Source organism: Plecotus auritus (assembly GCF_963455305.1).
Source record: "Plecotus auritus genome assembly, chromosome: 4".
Classification (NCBI taxonomy): Eukaryota; Metazoa; Chordata; class Mammalia; order Chiroptera; family Vespertilionidae; genus Plecotus; species Plecotus auritus.
In genome coordinates, this window is record NC_137775.1 from 12,182,574 (window position 1) to 12,199,554 (window position 16,981).

The 16,981-nt window shown below is 38.1% G+C and overlaps 1 protein-coding gene across 1 annotated transcript in view; it reads left to right on the forward strand.

Annotated features, from left to right (window-relative positions):
* Positions 1 to 16,528, forward strand: part of RFX6 (regulatory factor X6) — a gene marked incomplete at both ends in the record, with an annotated part of 44,220 nt that extends 27,692 nt beyond the window's left edge. Inside the window, 10 exons of the mRNA XM_080664174.1 lie at positions 1,815 to 1,864; positions 3,397 to 3,556; positions 4,850 to 4,994; positions 6,322 to 6,431; positions 7,994 to 8,111; positions 9,514 to 9,636; positions 10,552 to 10,758; positions 11,872 to 12,384; positions 13,225 to 13,437; positions 16,353 to 16,528. Of these exons, the coding sequence (XP_080520300.1) occupies positions 1,815 to 1,864; positions 3,397 to 3,556; positions 4,850 to 4,994; positions 6,322 to 6,431; positions 7,994 to 8,111; positions 9,514 to 9,636; positions 10,552 to 10,758; positions 11,872 to 12,384; positions 13,225 to 13,437; positions 16,353 to 16,528 (1,815 nt within the window). The remainder of the gene's footprint in view (positions 1 to 1,814; positions 1,865 to 3,396; positions 3,557 to 4,849; positions 4,995 to 6,321; positions 6,432 to 7,993; positions 8,112 to 9,513; positions 9,637 to 10,551; positions 10,759 to 11,871; positions 12,385 to 13,224; positions 13,438 to 16,352) is intronic.
* Positions 16,529 to 16,981: the final 453 nt, after the last annotated feature.

The window sequence follows — 16,981 nt, forward strand, 5'->3', positions numbered from 1 at the left end:
GTCTAAGAAAAGAGCCGGCGCTCAGGCGCACACACTGACCAGTAGGAGAAAGCCGTTTGGATGTCATTCGGCACCTCCAAGAATATCCTTTAAGTATCTTCCCCACCTCAAATGTCTCTTTCTTGGAGTCCAACACAAAGATCCTGAGTTTCTCTTGAAATGAACCAAGTTTCTCTTCTTCACAGAGTACTCAGGGAGGCACAGTGAACACTGAGCATGGAGCCGTGTAAGATGAGCTTCTGCGAGATCCACATCCCCCTTTAGAGAGTGGTCCCAGCTTCTAGTCACTGAAACAGTCTGGAAGACAATCCATTAGTAACGAACATACTTAGCACAGACAATGCTGTGTCTTGTACTGTCTCATGCTCAGGGAATGTGTGTGTTTTGCTGGTAGCCTACGCAGGCCTTTGTAGATTAGTGTCTACCCACATTTTGAACTTTCTTCTCCTGTGGACCTCTTGGTCCTCTGCTCCAGGCTGGCCCACTAAGTTTATTAGTCAGCCTAGTGGGTCTGCACGTTTCCTATCCTACCTGCTTCAACAACCTCCTTTTTTCATCATAGTTTATCCTGAGCTGGAATCAGCACTAATTTCTCTGTCTATGACTTTTCATCTCATACATCTGTAGGGCTCAGTCTAGCCCAGGGGTGGGCAAACTTTTTGACTCGAGGGCCACAATGGGTTCTTAAACTGGACCGGAGGGCCGGAACAAAAGCATGGATGGAGTGTTTGTGTGAACTAATATAAATTCAAAGTAAACATCATTACATAAAAGGGTATGGTCTTTTTTTTATTATTTCAATAGTTTTATTCATTTCAAACATTTTAACAAGAAGAATGTAAACACTAATTATTATAATTTGAAACTTCAAAAAATGGAGGAATCACAGCACAATAACATACCTTATATTGAAGATGGCAAAGGCAAAATAAAATTGCCTAACAAAGGAAAGGTACAAAAGCCTTTCAAATTAAACTTAAATATAATAAAATAATTTAAAACTAAAACAAATAGAAAAGAACAAAATGTGTAAACAGTAAATTAAACATTTTCTTTAGTGCAACTTCCAAATTATGCCCGGGACGTAGATGTAGATGGCAATGTAGACTGGGTTGAAAGGTTTTTGGTCTTTAAAACATCAACTTCAGTGGGAACAGTGTTGTTGGTCTCCTTTTTAGCTAATGCTCTGATACTGTGCTCTCCAGGGGCGTGTCTCCCTCCATCACCACGATAACGTGTCTACGCATTCCCAGGGTGATGTCGGGGGACGCGTCCGCGGGCATTACAAGGAGCCTCTGGAAGATTGAGAGGTTGTTCCTTCTACTGAATGGGGGATATAAATCTGCCCACTCAGAAGAAGGAGCTGCGGCCGTGTTTCCTGACGTTGCCATGTTAACACTGCTGCTGGTGAAGGAGCGGAGGGGAGAGCAAGAGAACCCTCCGCTCTTTCGGCTCCGCGGGCCGCATCCGGCCCGCGGGCCGTAGTTTGCCCACGGCTGGTCTAGCCCTTTCTTTTTGGTACTCTCTCCGTTCTTATAATTAGCTCTCTGTACCCACTATGTTAGTGTCACCTGCTTAACCTAGTAATTGCAATGTTTTTAGATCTTACCCTCCCCCTGCCTTTTAAACACACACACACACACACACACACACACACCTCATCCATGTATTGTTTTCAGAGATAAAAGTATAAGTTTCAGAAATGAATTAACATGTTATTCTCTTGAAAGCTAGGAATAAAAGCAATTGACAAATAATGTCTTTCTACAGAAATACTAAGTAAGAATTTATAACTCTCTTTTGCTGTGATTAAGGTTCTTACAGATGTCCTCATTCCTGCAACAATGCAAGAAATGCCTGAAAGGTAGGTTCAGTCAATAATACACACAATAAGCCTGAAAGAAACTGTCTATATATTTACCCCTAAGTTTGCAAGTAATTAATGCTCATTGTGGAGAATGAAAAACATGTGTAATTACCTTTTAAAAAATTACTCATAATCTCACCATCTTCTTAATGAATGTCTTAATTATTATCTCACAGACTGCTTTCTAGGAATAACTGTAAATATGTACATTTTAAAAAGTAAAACCACAGTATACATACTGTGGCAGTATATGGTGAAAAGTTTTCATATCAAAAATACAGATCAATATTATCTTTTCAAATCCATAGGTTTCTAGCATCGGAAAAACACTGTACTTTCTTTATTGAACCAATTACTTATCAATTGGAGCTTTTTGAACCCAATTCCAAGTAGCAATTATGATCCTAAATTCACAAATGAGGAAGCCAGGAGCAGAGAGAAGTTAGTTTATTATTTTATATTTATTTAATTTATTTGCTTGTTATTTATTTAGAGTCAGCCTATATTTTCATTGAAGTCTGTTTAACCCCAAACTATCTACTCTTTTTCCTGTACCCTATCTCAGTCCTCAACTTAAGCACCACCCCAAATATATTTAAATCTGTTTTATTTATATACAATTGGTAGATTATTAGATGATTTTTTAAAATTTTATATGTTCTCATAGTATAAACACAACCAACATTTGCAATTTTGAAATAGGGTCCTCTAATGAGCACATTTTTGATAATTTATCCCAGAGTTATATTTGGATTATAATAATATGCTACTAGAAACTAATATTACATATCTGAAATGATGTCACTTCCAATGTGATGGGCTCTCAAGAAGCTAAAATATGAGAAATCAAGTGCACACTTACATTTCCCAGAAATATTTTATAGAAAATGATTGAATCTTGAATTAATCTACATTAATAAAAGAAAATGATGCAAATTTACCATACCTCCGCGACACCCACCAGCCAATCAGGAGTGAGTATGCAAATTAACCCAACAAAGATGGTGGGTTAATTTGCATACACAGGCACGGAGCTAAGACTGAAGGCTCCACCCGAGTGAAGACTGAAAACTGAAGACTGAAGAGGCTTGGCTTCTCCGCTGCAGCCAGAGCGAAGGCCTGGGTCCCGGGTGCCATTGGAAAACCGGTGCCGGCAGCCAGGGGAAGGAAGGCCTATTGCACGAATCTTCGTGCAACAGGCCTCTACTATTGATAATAATTATCAATAAACACTGCATGACAAGCTTTAATCTAAGCACTCACCATGAATTATTTCACATAATTCTCATAATAATCTTGTGACATGGATACTATTCTTATTTGCACTCAACAGATGAGGAAACTGAAGCTTGAGGAGACTGACTATATTGAGAAAGGTGATAAATGCCGGTCATAGGCTGACTTCAAAAGTCATGTTCTTGGAGTCATACAATAATTGTACACCTTCATTAAACTACATTTGTTTAATGCATTTGAACAACTTAGCATTTAACACATTGGTGTTTTTTGTTTTTTTTGTTTTTTTGTAGCTTATTAGCAGACATAAGAAATTTTGCTAAAAATTGGGAACAGTGGGTTGTTTCATCCTTGGAAAACTTGCCAGAAGCTCTGACTGACAAGAAAATACCTATTGTGCGAAGATTTGTATCCTCTCTGAAACGACAAACATCTTTCTTGCATCTTGCTCAGGTATGTTAGCAAGCCGAGGATATTGAGTCATCAACTCAAACATGAACCTTCTAATAGTAAAGACGGAGGGAGTTCCAGAGTGTGGAGAGTCTGCAGACAGGAATTAAATGCATTGTGAGATTCTAGAACAGAGGAAGGACATTAGTGGAAAAACTGATAAAATTTGAATTATTTCTATAGAGTAGTGAATAGTACCATACCAAGGTTAATGTCCTGATTTGGGTAATATACAATGATCATGTAAGATGTAATATTAGGAGAAGCTAGATAGCAGCATATGGAAATACAGTTGGCCCTTTGTATACATGGGTTCAACAACAGTAGATACTGAGGATAGTTGTACTATGCACTGACTTTGAAGTTTGTTATAAATTTATAATTACTTCAAAATAAAAGTAAAAACATAACTCAAATGCAATGTAAATGTAAAACTCTGATTTGCCACATGAACCTAAGTAACAAAAATTAAGTTTGAAAGAAATGAGCCCATGTGATATTTAATGTTGTAAAACCCACAAAACCAACACGTTTTAAAACTGCCTTCTAATTTGGCTTTCTTAAATAGAGGAGAAAACAGCAATTTTAAAATTAGACTACATGTTTGTATATTTTTATGTGTTTTTAAAATATATATTTTATTGATTTCAGAGAGGAAAGGAGAGGGAGAGAATGATAAAACATCAGTGATGAGAGAGAATCATTGATTATCTGCCTCCTGCCCACCCCCTACTGGGGATGGAGCCCACAACCCGGGCATGTGCCCTTAACTGGAATCGAACCCGGGACCCTTCAATCCACAGGCCGATGCTCTACCCATTGAGCGAAACCAGCTAGGGCATATTTGTATATTGTTAAAGTATACTTTTCCTCTTCTCAATGATCATTTGCTTTAAGAAGGTTTCTAGCTCCCTAAATTTTAAAAGACTAGTTTGAGGGTGGGATGGAGGTGAAAGTGGGCATAGAGGGGATAAATGGTGATAGAAAAAATAAAATAAGAAAAAAAAAATAAAAAGAGACTATCTTGGAATAATTCCAGATAAGAAACATAATGTCCTAAGATCCTTATTTTACTATGAATTAAAAAATTCATTTTCAAAGTCCAAAATAATTTTCAAACTTTTAACAGAGATGATCATGAATCTGTTATTGCTTTTTTGTTTTAAAGTAAGAAAACACTTATGATACTTTTTCCTGAAGGTAATGTTTCTCTAGAAGCTAAAACTTTTCTTTATATAGACTATCACTAATGTAGTTTAGTAATTTAAAAAACCCCACAAAACCTTTTCTATGTAGATTGCCAGACCCGCTCTCTTTGACCAGCATGTCGTGAATTCTATGGTATCGGATATTGAAAAGGTTGACTTGAATAGTATTGGATCTCAAGCCCTTCTCACCATTTCGGGCAGCACAGACACTGAAGCTGATATCTACACTGAACGTAAGTCTTCTCTCTCTGCTGAGCAGGGTTTCCCAGCTTTGGCACTATTGACATCTTAAACTGGATAATTCTTTGTTGGGGGGCTGTCCTGTGCATTGTGGGATATTTAGCAGCACCCCTGGCCTCTACCCACTATACTTGATTCCAGTAGCAGCTTTCCCCCAGTTGTGATAACACAGTGATGTCTCCAGACATTGCCAAATATTTTTCCCTTGGAGTACAAAAATCCTATCTGTTTGAGAATCCTGTTTTTAAAAAACATTTTAAATTAGAAAAGTTTTCTCTATTTAAAAACAATTGTACTGACTCATTGTGGAAAACCTGGAAAATTTAGAAAATATTAAGAGGAAAATAAAAGTTATCCATAATCTTATTGCCTAGATATTACCAAAATAGAAATAATCTGGAAATAATCAAAATGGTCTTGAGTTTTGTGAATTTTCTTCCAGTTTTACATTACAAGCATCCACATTTCCAGGTATTTAACACTCTTGGTATCTATGGCATATGATGCATATAAAAATGTTATCTCTGCACAATACTGTTTTTTAAAACAGAGAATCCTTGATCAGGTTTAGACCACCTGGCCGAGTTTACCAAGCCAATATGTGTGTCTACACAACCAAGCTCCGTTTCCAAGGGATAACAACCTTCTATTTCTCCCTTCATTTCTTTCTGAAAACAAAAAAATAAAATAAAAAATGCAGCTTTGTATAGGCTACAGCACCAATAATAGATTGTTCTCTGGGGATGGTCCAACCTCACCCCTGCTTTCTGTTCCTTAATATAAAATCATATTACCCATTGAGACTCAGTAAACCTCCAACTCTTTAATAAAATGATAATCTTAAAGTGGCCCTTTAAGTTTTACATGATAAAAGATTATTCATGTAAGTGGCTCAACCCTCAGCGCAGAATTGAAATTTTGCTAAAGATAAAGAATATTGTATAAGCCAGAAATCAATAAGCCTAGTTCATCCTTTAGCTTTCAACTAAGCCATTGCATTTAACGAAAGCATTGGATTCAAAATGAGTAATTCAATATTGACAACTTACTCTTCCCTAGCATAAACATACTTGTATAATATCTAAACCTATATTTCAATACATACCAAGATCACTTATTAAAATTTTGAAGAGTAAAGTACCAAGGAATTTTGTTATTGTTTTCAAAATATGAAATGAATTCCTTTAACACATGTAACTTAATCTCCCTGTCTTTCCCTTTTATTAAATAATATTGTTAATGATCCCTAGTTTTAGGTTTTCTCATGGGTTCAATGTAGAGTGCAATATTCTGCTTTTTTTCCCCTTTTATACATGATAGATGACTCTATCACGGTGTTCCAAGAACTGAAAGATCTCCTTAAGAAGAATGCCACCGTGGAGGCTTTTATTGAATGGTTGGATACTGTGGTAGAGCAGAGAGTAATTAAGGTACTTTTCAATAATAAATGCTAAACTGGCTGTAATTTCTTACTGCTGGGGGTGGGGTGACAGTCTGTGTGTAAAAATGCTTTGAAGAGTTTTGAAGCCCTACAAATAAGGCACCCCGAATAGCAAAATTAGGAATATGCCAGATTTGAGAGCACTGGGCATGGATTTGATTCTATAGATCCTTTCTTGACTAAGGACTACGAGAGATAGACACTATAGTAGTCTCTCTTTAACTGCAATTTTGCTTTTCATGGTTTCAGTTACCTCGGGTCAACAGCGGTCTGAAAATATTAAATGGAAAATTCCAGAAATAAATAATCCACAAGTTTTAATTCTTCACTGAGTAGCTTGATGAAATCTCTCACCATCCCACTCCGTCCTGACAGGACGTGACTCTTCCCTTTCTTCAGCTACCCATGCTGTACCTGCTCCCTGCTTGTGAGTCCCTTAGTAGCTAGTGGTTAGGAGATCCACTGTTGGTAACCCTTATTTTCTTAATAATAGCCCCAAAGTTCAAGAGTAGTGATACTGGCAATTTGGATATGCCAAAGAGAAGTGTGAAGTTTTTCCTTTAATTGAAAACTTGAGTAGAATACAATAAGATATTTTGAAACAGAGGGAGAGAAGGAAAGAGAGAGACCACATTTACATGACTTAGTACAATTTATTGTTATAATTGTGAATTTTATTATTGTTGTTAATTTTTACCACACTTAATTTATAAATTAAACTTTCTTATAGGTATGTGTGTATAGGAAAATCTTAGTATATATAGGATTTGGTACTGTCCACAGTTTCAAGCATCCACTGTGGGTCTTGGAATATATCTTCTTTGAATAAGGGAGGAGGGCTACTATAGGCCTTCCCTATCAGTCAGTAGAGTTACAGCTGAATAACATCAGTAGTGAAAGGTAAACTTAGAAACTGGAAAGATTCTGGCCCTTTTCTAAAAAGCAAGTTTCCATAAATGCTGGCAGAAATATGGTTTTAAGTATTTACATTTTTTTAAAATTCCAAGAGCTCAGTATTATGTGTTTTCCATGTGGTTTCTTCAACTCTTGCTGTTAACCTTCAAGTCATCCATCATGAAAACAGGACAATGAGAACAAATATATCCATCACTGGTCGGTGTTAGCCATTCCATATCAAGGAAACTAGTTATAGTGTAGGGACTTTTTTATCCTAGAAGGAAAACAGATTATCATGCAGGACCAGAGAAGTCAGAGTTAATCATTCACAGAAATATACCACCCTTCCTTCACAGTTCACCTTCTGTTCTGTCAAAATAAAATAAGAGATAAAATATTTTGTAAATTATTTCATTTTGTTGTTCAATTCTATTAGGTAACAAAACCCTACAGAATAAACATCTATTAACCTTAAAAACTGCAGAAAAGACAATCAGAATCCCTGGACAGATCATTTTATTTGATGAAACAAATGGCATGCATGCCATATGTCCATTTGTCATTCAGGTTATCTACCTCTTGGGTCATATGTAGGGTCCATGTACTAATGAGGTGACAGATTTTATAGTTCCATTTTATTCTTTTACTTTCTAGACCAGCAAACAGAATGGAAGATCATTAAAGAAGAGGGCTCAAGACTTCCTGCTGAAGTGGAGCTTCTTTGGTGCTCGAGTAATGCATAATCTCACCTTGAACAATGCATCCAGTTTTGGTATCCTATGTGCTCTATTCAACTCTTCTTAAATGAATTGCATCATTTGTTCCCAGTCACATTTGCATCAATTTTTCAACATGTGGCATTGTCACTTCTCAAACCATATCTGAATATTAAGCCCGTAGAGACTAGTAGTTATGAACCTGGGTTCTAGAGTCAGATCACATGTGAAGTTCAGTCTTAACACTTCTCTCTGGCTTGGGCTTCACTCAAGCTCTCTGCTCATCATAGAAGAAGGAGAATATTCCTTTCATTGAGGCATGTAGGCACTTGAGTGATATGTATATATCATACCATTACATTCCATAAGGCTTGGATAAATGCTTTTTATTAAACAAGCAAGTAAACGTTAATCCATGCATTATTTTCCAAAGGCACTGCTCATTGTGATATGGCAAAATTTTACATATTTTTTCAGGAACCCACATAGCTGCCCTTCAGGAATTAGAGAGCAGCTTGGAAGACATGCTCTCATGTTTCTGAACCATCTTTCCTGCTATGTGATATGTGAAGCAAATTGAGTAAAGCTGGCCCTTTAAAAAAGGAAACACCTTCTTTTTCCTAAAAATATTACCTTAGTGTATTGTTATAAAGCTAACTACAGTACTTCTGCATTTGGCAGCTGCATTTTGAGAAATATTTACATTATAAAATAGCTTATAATGAACTAAGTTGTTTTTATTTAATTTTCAATGGAATTAAATAAAATCAGTGAACTTGTATTGAGGGATGAATGAAATGTATTGAGTTTATTATTTTAACTATCCTGCTAACATTTAAGGTTTCTTAAAATATGCAACATTGAATCCTGACTTTTTTATGAAAAAAAAAAAAAAAGACTTCGGGGAAATCTGTTGAATAGTGGAAAAAAGTATAAGGTTTTCCAGAACAGCTTCTACATGCAAATTACTCTTTTCCTTTTTCAAATCAAAGAGCATTTTGTTTCAGGCTCTAAAGACATCTTCTTACCTGATACTTTTTCCAGACTATGTTGGCCTTTGTCTAATTATTTAGTACAAAGTAAACAGAAATAGAGCAAAATAGAGCTTATTCTCCCCAGGTTAAAGCTTATCACACTCCAATGTGTGCCCTCTTAAAGCATAAAGCATGTCTCACTTTCATCCGTATTTTCCTTTGATGTAATTAGTGGCCTAAGAGCTGCCAGGACAGTACACACAGTGAGCTGGGCAGGCGGGACACAGAAAGATTAGAGACCCAGGTTAAGCATGTTGGTCTTAGCAGGTCATTTAAAGTCCACTGTTTATTTCAGTTGCTCCTGGTAAAGTATTGCGAGATGGTCACCAAGATAACTTGACTTCTCCCTTTTTCTCTTTCCTTCTCTTTCTCCCCCTTATTTCATCTCACAATGCCCTCTACCCATTCCCCACCCATAAACAAGGCTCTTTCCATTTGATCCGCATGCTGCTTGATGAATACATCCTCCTGGCCATGGAGACCCAGTTTAATAATGACAAAGAGCAGGAGTTACAGAATTTATTGGACAAGTATATGAAAAATTCAGGTAACTTAAAGGGTGCACCTTGCTTTGCATATTTCTTGGTGTAAACCGAAGTTCAAGCATTTGTAAGCACACATGTTGAGAGGGTTTATACCAGTCTCAGAGTTTACCCCAAACACGTCACTGCTAACACGGTATACTGATATTAATGGAGTCCTGTTTTTTCTAGAGACCACTCTTTTCCATAGAGTATTCAAAGTACTTTCCTGAAACTCTGAAGGAAACAAAGTCAATGTTCTTAACTTTTGAAACTTTAGATAAGATTGGAGAGATGACTATAATAAAAAAACAAAACTCTGTAATTCAAGACAACACATGTAGTATACCACCTTATAAATGGCGTAGAAATAAGTTCTCTAGTAGTTTAGAGAAGGAAGAGAACACATCTACTTGGGATGTGATGAATTGCATTTTGAAGACTGTTCACGCCAGAGTGGATTATTTATTTTTTTTAAATATATTTTTATTGATTTCAGAGAGGAAGAGAGAGAGAGAGAGAGAGAGAGAGAGAGAGAGAGAGAGAGAGAGAGAGAGAGAAACATCAGTAATGAGAGAGAATCATAGATCGGCTGCCTCCTGCATGCCCCACACTAGGGATGGAGCCCAAAACCCAGGCATGTGCCCTGACTGGGAATTGAACCGTGACCTCCTGGTTCATAGGTTGACACTTAACTACTGAGCCACACCGGCCAGGCCAGGGTAGATTATTTTTATTGCTGTTCAGAACCCACCTATACCCACAAGCATACAGTTAACTAAAACAAGCACACAGCCAAGAGCCAGCTTTGTTTCCCATTTCTCATGAGCTTCCAGATTTCTGATACAACGCTAAGATATTTTCAGTTTCTTTTACTTGGACTCCTCTTACTGGGAATGTGGGAATGATGTTAACTTCCCCATTTTTAAAAACCATTCCAGATGCAAGTAAAGCCGCCTTCACTGCTTCTCCGAGTTCATGCTTCCTGGCAAACCGTAATAAGGCGAGTGCTGTTGCCAGTGACGCTGTGAAGAATGAAGGCCACGTGGAAACAACCTATCTTCCTCTGTTATCCAGTCAACCCGGAGGCTTAACCTCTGCTCTGCACCCATTCCCGGCGGGGAATGCAGACAGCATGCCGCTCACAGGTACCCTAGGAAACAGCGAGAAAACCATCGAGGCTTCAGTATTCATCACAGGGGCTCTGCCTTTGCTTTCTTGAAATTGGTAACCTCCAGGCATCCCAAGAATAAAACAAGCTTACCGTCACTGCCTTTTCATCATGGTTTATAAAATTTCTATGATTTTCAGCATTTGTTACTCACATTTTTAGCAATACTATTGTTAACATAGGCACCCCACTTGGACACACTGTCTTACTTATACCAGAAGTATAAAAAATTAGTTATCTTCACTTGGTGGAAGAAAAATTAGATTAGGTGTGCCTAAAATCCTTAAGATGCTTTGAGACTTTAAAAAAAAGCGGGGGGGGGGGGGTGCTATTTATTTTTGGCTTTCAAGGAGACTTTATTTCTCCTCCATTAAAAAGTGGATTTAGCCATTTTAGCATAACCATTATAATTTTCCTCTTTGGTCTGGGGTACCTTTTGTGTCAATCTGAATGTCTAGTGGCTTGAATTAGCTACTAGATAATTTCTTAAGTCTTCATCTTGCTTTATGTCTTTTTTCAAATCCTTTTACATACATTACTTCATTAAACACACAGACTTTTAAACCCAGAAGAGCCTTATAGTTCAAGGGCTTAATTCCACCAATGGGAAATTGGAGGCCTCGGGAGTCGATGGCATTTATAACTCATTGCTCATCAGCATGATGTTTTGAACTGGCTGCTTTAAAGCCATGTCATTTAGACTTTATTGCCCTTTTCTTTTACCCTAAAAACCAAACCACTGAACATTCAGCTTGTTTTTAATTATAGAAAAGTGAGAACAGTAGGCCCCTTTGCCCTTCCCAAGCTTGAGCTCTAGCCACCTTTATACCCGTGGAAGCATAAAGCCTCAGACTGTCTTCCACAGTCACTAACTCCAAAAGCCTCCACTGCTGTGACATATGCATGTATTGTGATGGCGTTTTTTAAACCTAAATATTTGGTGTTCCCCAGTTTTGTTGTTTTGAGAGAGTAGGAATGAACCAAGTTGGGAAAAGGTATAATAATAACTCTTTTGAATATATTTTTTAAAAGAAGTGGCCCATCTATTTTAACCTGCCATTAGTGAATACTTTGGTAACTTTTTTTTCAGGTCAAATGGAGCTTTCCCAGAGTTCTGGTCATCTGATGACACCACCCACCTCTCCAGCCATGGCCAGTCGAGGAAGTGTCATTAACCAAGGGCCAATGGCAGGGAGACCCCCAAGTGTGGGTCCCGTACTGTCAGCCCCGCCACACTGCTCAACGTACCCAGAGCCCATTTATCCTACTCTTCCTCAAGCCAACCATGACTTTTACGGGACCAACTCTAACTATCAGACTGTGTTTCGGGCACAGCCTCACCCCCCGTCAGGACTCTATCCTCATCGCCCGGAGCATGGTCGGTGCATGGCCTGGAGTGACCAACAGCTTTCCAGAGATTTCTTCAGCGGCAGCTGTGCTGGGTCTCCCTTTAATTCCCGGCCACCTTCCAGCTATGGACCATCCCCACACAGCCAGGATTCACACAGCATGCAGTTTTTAAATACAGGAAGCTTCAATTTCCTGAGCAATGCAGGGGCTGCCAGCTGTCCAGGAGCAACACTGCCTCCTAATTCACCTAATGGTATTACCATTTTTAAAGCTTTCCTGGCTTTTGAGAGGGCAGTAAGACAAACCAGACATTGAGTTCCACCTCTGCTGAGTAGCATGTCATCCCATGTAAACCTTCTGAAGATCATGGAATCTTAGGCATTTGGAGCTAATTTCTGCTGCATATAAGCATATCTTTAGTTCTTGTGGTTTTCTTAAAATTTTACATGCCACCTGTGATGAAAAAATATTATGTCAAACCATATGTCTGAGACCAACCTTAATAGCTCCAGAGAAGAATGCTTTGTTCTTTGAAAACATTTTTAATGAATATTTGTTTCCCAGAGAACTAGCAGCAGATCTTAAAGATTAAAACCAAAACTATGCCCCTGTTAGGCTGATAACACTTTAAGGAGCTAGAAAGATCTGTGGACTTCTTTAGCCACCAAACTAAGCTCTGTATAGACAGTTCTGGTGCTTCTCTCCTAAGCGTAGGCCAGTTCTTCTTCCAGAAACAGGAATCTATCAATGAAATCAGTATTTGATAAGTAGTGTAATTTTTGTGAGAAGCTAATAGTGCTTTTTTCATTCATGGGAGGATCTTGATAATTTAGATAAGGGAAGTATTAGAGAGATGTAATTAGATCTCTAAATTAATAATAAGATAACTCATGTATTTTTTTAAATAAAAAAACAACATTGTGAACCATTCCATTTATCGGTAGAAACCCGACTCTATGGTAAATATAGATGTGAAAGTAATATTTACAGTATGATATCTTTAGGCTCTATCCTATCATCTTGTCCCTCTTTGCCTTCCTGAAATATTCTTTGTAATAAGTTAACCATCCGTTCTTGACATTTTCTGTTATAGGCTACTATGGAAGCAATGTAAACTACCCGGAGTCTCATAGACTTGGATCGATGGTGAATCAGCACGTTTCTGTCATCAGCAGTGTTCGCTCACTGCCTTCCTACAGTGACATCCATGATCCACTTAACATTTTAGATGACAGTAGTAGAAAGCAGACGAGCTCATTTTATGCAGACACATCACCTTCGGTTGCATGTCGAACTCCAGTAGTAGGTAAATTATTTTAGTAGTTCTTGAAAATATTTTCAAAAGTTGTTAACCTCGTGTATGCCGTATTACTTTGGAGGGTGACTGTGGAGGTGAACTGGACACTCATGTTCCTACAGTTGATTTGTCACTTTGGATCTGATGACATAGATAGATAGATAGATAGATAGATAGATAGATAGATAGATAGATGATAGAGATAAGACATAGAGGTGGAAATAAAGATAAAGTTAGAGAAATATTAATCCTCACCTGGATATTTTTTCCTTTGATATTTTTAGAGAGTGGAGGGAAGAAGGGAGAGAGAGAGAAACATCAATGTGAGAGAGTCATAACAATTGGTTGCCTTCCACAGGGCAACACTTTAACCCCTGAGCAACACCAGTCAGGGCTGACGTTATATTTTTGTATCTGCAAGTAACAGTTTGCCATTTCTCAATATGTATGTCACTACTGCTGAAGCCTACTGCTAGATCTGTTATTCTTTTCAAATAACATACATGAGAGCTGGCATCTATTATGTATGCAAACATGAATGTAACCTGTCAAAGGCAGTCTAGGTTTTATGAGAGCAATAATTATATCTTTTTCTCACTCTCTTGTTCATGGTTGGACCCAGAGGCAATGCTAATAGGTATCTCCATCAGTACCCTAAAACTATTCCAAGTTTAAAAAATTGGTAGCTTGTGGTGGAGATTACTATCATTTTCTCAATTGTATGTAAAATGTGATTAGACACCTCTGTAGAAAATGTTTCTATATTTATTGTTCTATAACATACAGTTTAAGTAAAAATGAGCAAAACAGTGTGTTTTCCATGAAGTCCCATAGCATCTTCTTCCACCCAGGTTGCTGTACCTAAAAAAAATCTTGAAATTTGAATTAGATGTATTACCAGCACCCAGCAAAGTGTCTGCCACATAGTAGGAACTCAAGAAATCAGAGTTGAAAAAGGAGCAAAACATACACATTTAGTTTCTAAAATTACTAATAAGGTATCACAGGACAAGTATATATTCATGTGAGTATCAGGGCAGGGTGTTAATGCTTACATGAGATGGTTGAAACCTTCTAATGGAATGGATTTCAGACCTGTGTAAGTAAAGGGCATTAGCACCCAACTGGAGCATAAGGCAAAATGAGATAAATTCTATCTCTCCCCACTCAGTGTGCTTTTCTAATAATTCAATAGGAAGTGCTTCTTCCCTTCCTGTGACCATCACAGCTGTTACCTGAGCAGAGTCTAGTAGCTCATCTCATGTTATCTGCAGATGATCATTGCTTCTAGGTTACTCTAATGAAGCAGAAAATTCCACTTCAGGAAGTTTCCTCACTGTGAGACTAAAATGTACCGTGTTGCTATTGTTACTATTAGTTCTGTTTACTTGTAGAGATAGTGGTAGCTCTGATGGAACATAGCTTAGGTGTCAGATGGATTCTAAGCTCTAGTTGTCAGGGCAGGCTTACAAGTAAATTGCATACAGGGCTTCAGGGTGAAAGAGGGAATAGAATAACTAAGGCATGCAAATGGACTTATAACCTACCTTATGTCAACTGAGTTTTAAATCGTGGTTTTTGGTGACAGAGAAGATGGTAGTTAGAACTATTTAAAAAATAGCAATAAGCCCTGGCTAGTTTGGCTCAGTGAATAGAGTGTGAGCCCATGGACTGAAGGGTCCTGGGTTCGATTCCAGTCAAGGGCACATACCTCGGTTGTAGGCTTGATCCCCAGTCCTGGTCAGGGTGCATGCGGGAGGCAACCAATCGATGTGTCTGTCTCGCATCAATGTTTCTCTCTCTCTGTCTCTCCCCATCCCTTCCATTTTCTCTAAAAATCAATGGAAAAATATCCTTGAGTGAGGATTGACAACAACAAATAAAAGCAATGAGAATACAGCAACCATAAATACAAGAAATGTAGTGTTAGTGAGCCAGTTATTCTGATTTTTTTAGAACCTACTATGTGCCAAACTTCATTCTAGGTGTGAGGATATGGTAGTAATCAGGCCAGAATTCCTGCGTGTAAGAAGTTTACATCTTAGTAAGCTCAGGGGAGACAAAGCAATGAATATATAAACAAATACATTGAAAAATAATTTCAATTATTCTGAAGTCAATTACATAGGGTAAAATGACAAGTAGTGATGGAGGAGCTACTTCTAGATAAGGTGGTTGTAAAAGGAAAGCGGAGGCGGAAACATTGGCGTTGAAAGCTGAGTGATAAGGAGGCAATGACATGAAGGTCTGAGGGAGCACTGGGCAAAAGGAACAGCAAGTGCCTCGTCTCTGAAATGGGAACAATCGTGGGAAGTCCAATGTGCAGAAAGAAGGCCTGTGTTTTGAACACGACGAATGAAGAAGAGAATGGAGTAGAATAAATCAGAAGGCAGACAAATTCCCACAGGGTTTATGAACCAGGGTGAGGAACCTGGATTTTGTTCTAAAAGTAATGGGAAGTCACTGTAACATTTGAAAAGCGTGAACAAGCTGATGTATTGTTCAGCAAGATTATCCTGGCTCTCTCTGCAGGGTAAGAGGGTGGGGCAAAGGAGAGGGTCACCAGATTAATTAGGAGGTTGCTGTGTTGGTCCAGGTTAGAGAAGATGGTGCTTTGAACTCCAGTTGTGAAGGTGCAGATGGAAAGAGGAGGTGTATTGGGTATATCTTTTGGAGGCAGAGTTATGCGAATTTAAGTTTGGTATTGAGTTTTCATTGTGAACTGTATAGAAAAGTAAATTCTGGAAGCATAGCGAGGGGGGGAATGGAAGAAAATAAGGGATGGCCTTGAGAAAACATACACACTCAAATTAAGCATAAAATGTGTGCTGAATGCAACAGTAAACAAAGAGGCGTAAAGTGAGTGGCACTTGCAGAGAAAATAAATGTCAATTTTCAATTGCTGATTATATTTTCCTTTACAGCATCCAGCTTGCAAACCCCAATTCCTTCCTCTTCATCCCAGTGTATGTACGGAACCTCCAATCAGTATCCACCTCAAGAAACCCTGGACTCCCATGGAGCAAATGGGAGAGAGATGGTGTCCTCTTTGCCACCCATCAACACCGTGTTCATGGGAACAGCAGCTGGAGGCACTTAAACCAGCAATGTTGGGTGGGGGTTAAACTCTAAAAATCCCCGCTGCTAAATATTATTCTCTCAGACTCCCATCAGAGTAAAGACAATGGGATATGCGGTGTCAGGACATTGTTTTTCACGTCACTAGGACAAAACGGTGGACAGCTCCATAGTAAATGGAGATTCTTGTGGAGTTTGTTTTGCACACAAATATTTAAAATGGGATCTCATTATTAATCAAAGTTTCAAATGTTATCAAATGGAACCAGTGGAGCTTTGAAGATGCCAACATTTCAACTATGAAGACGGAATGTTTCACTCTCTAATTTATTGAAAATCTGTGTGCTGTTTCACATTTTTGGTTCCTAAAAAAGAGAAAAGTTTATTTAATGCCTTTAAAAACCTTTAATATATTAGGATCTCAGATTCATTGTTTACTATCGCTTATTTGACAAAAAGTCAAATGTGTATGTTC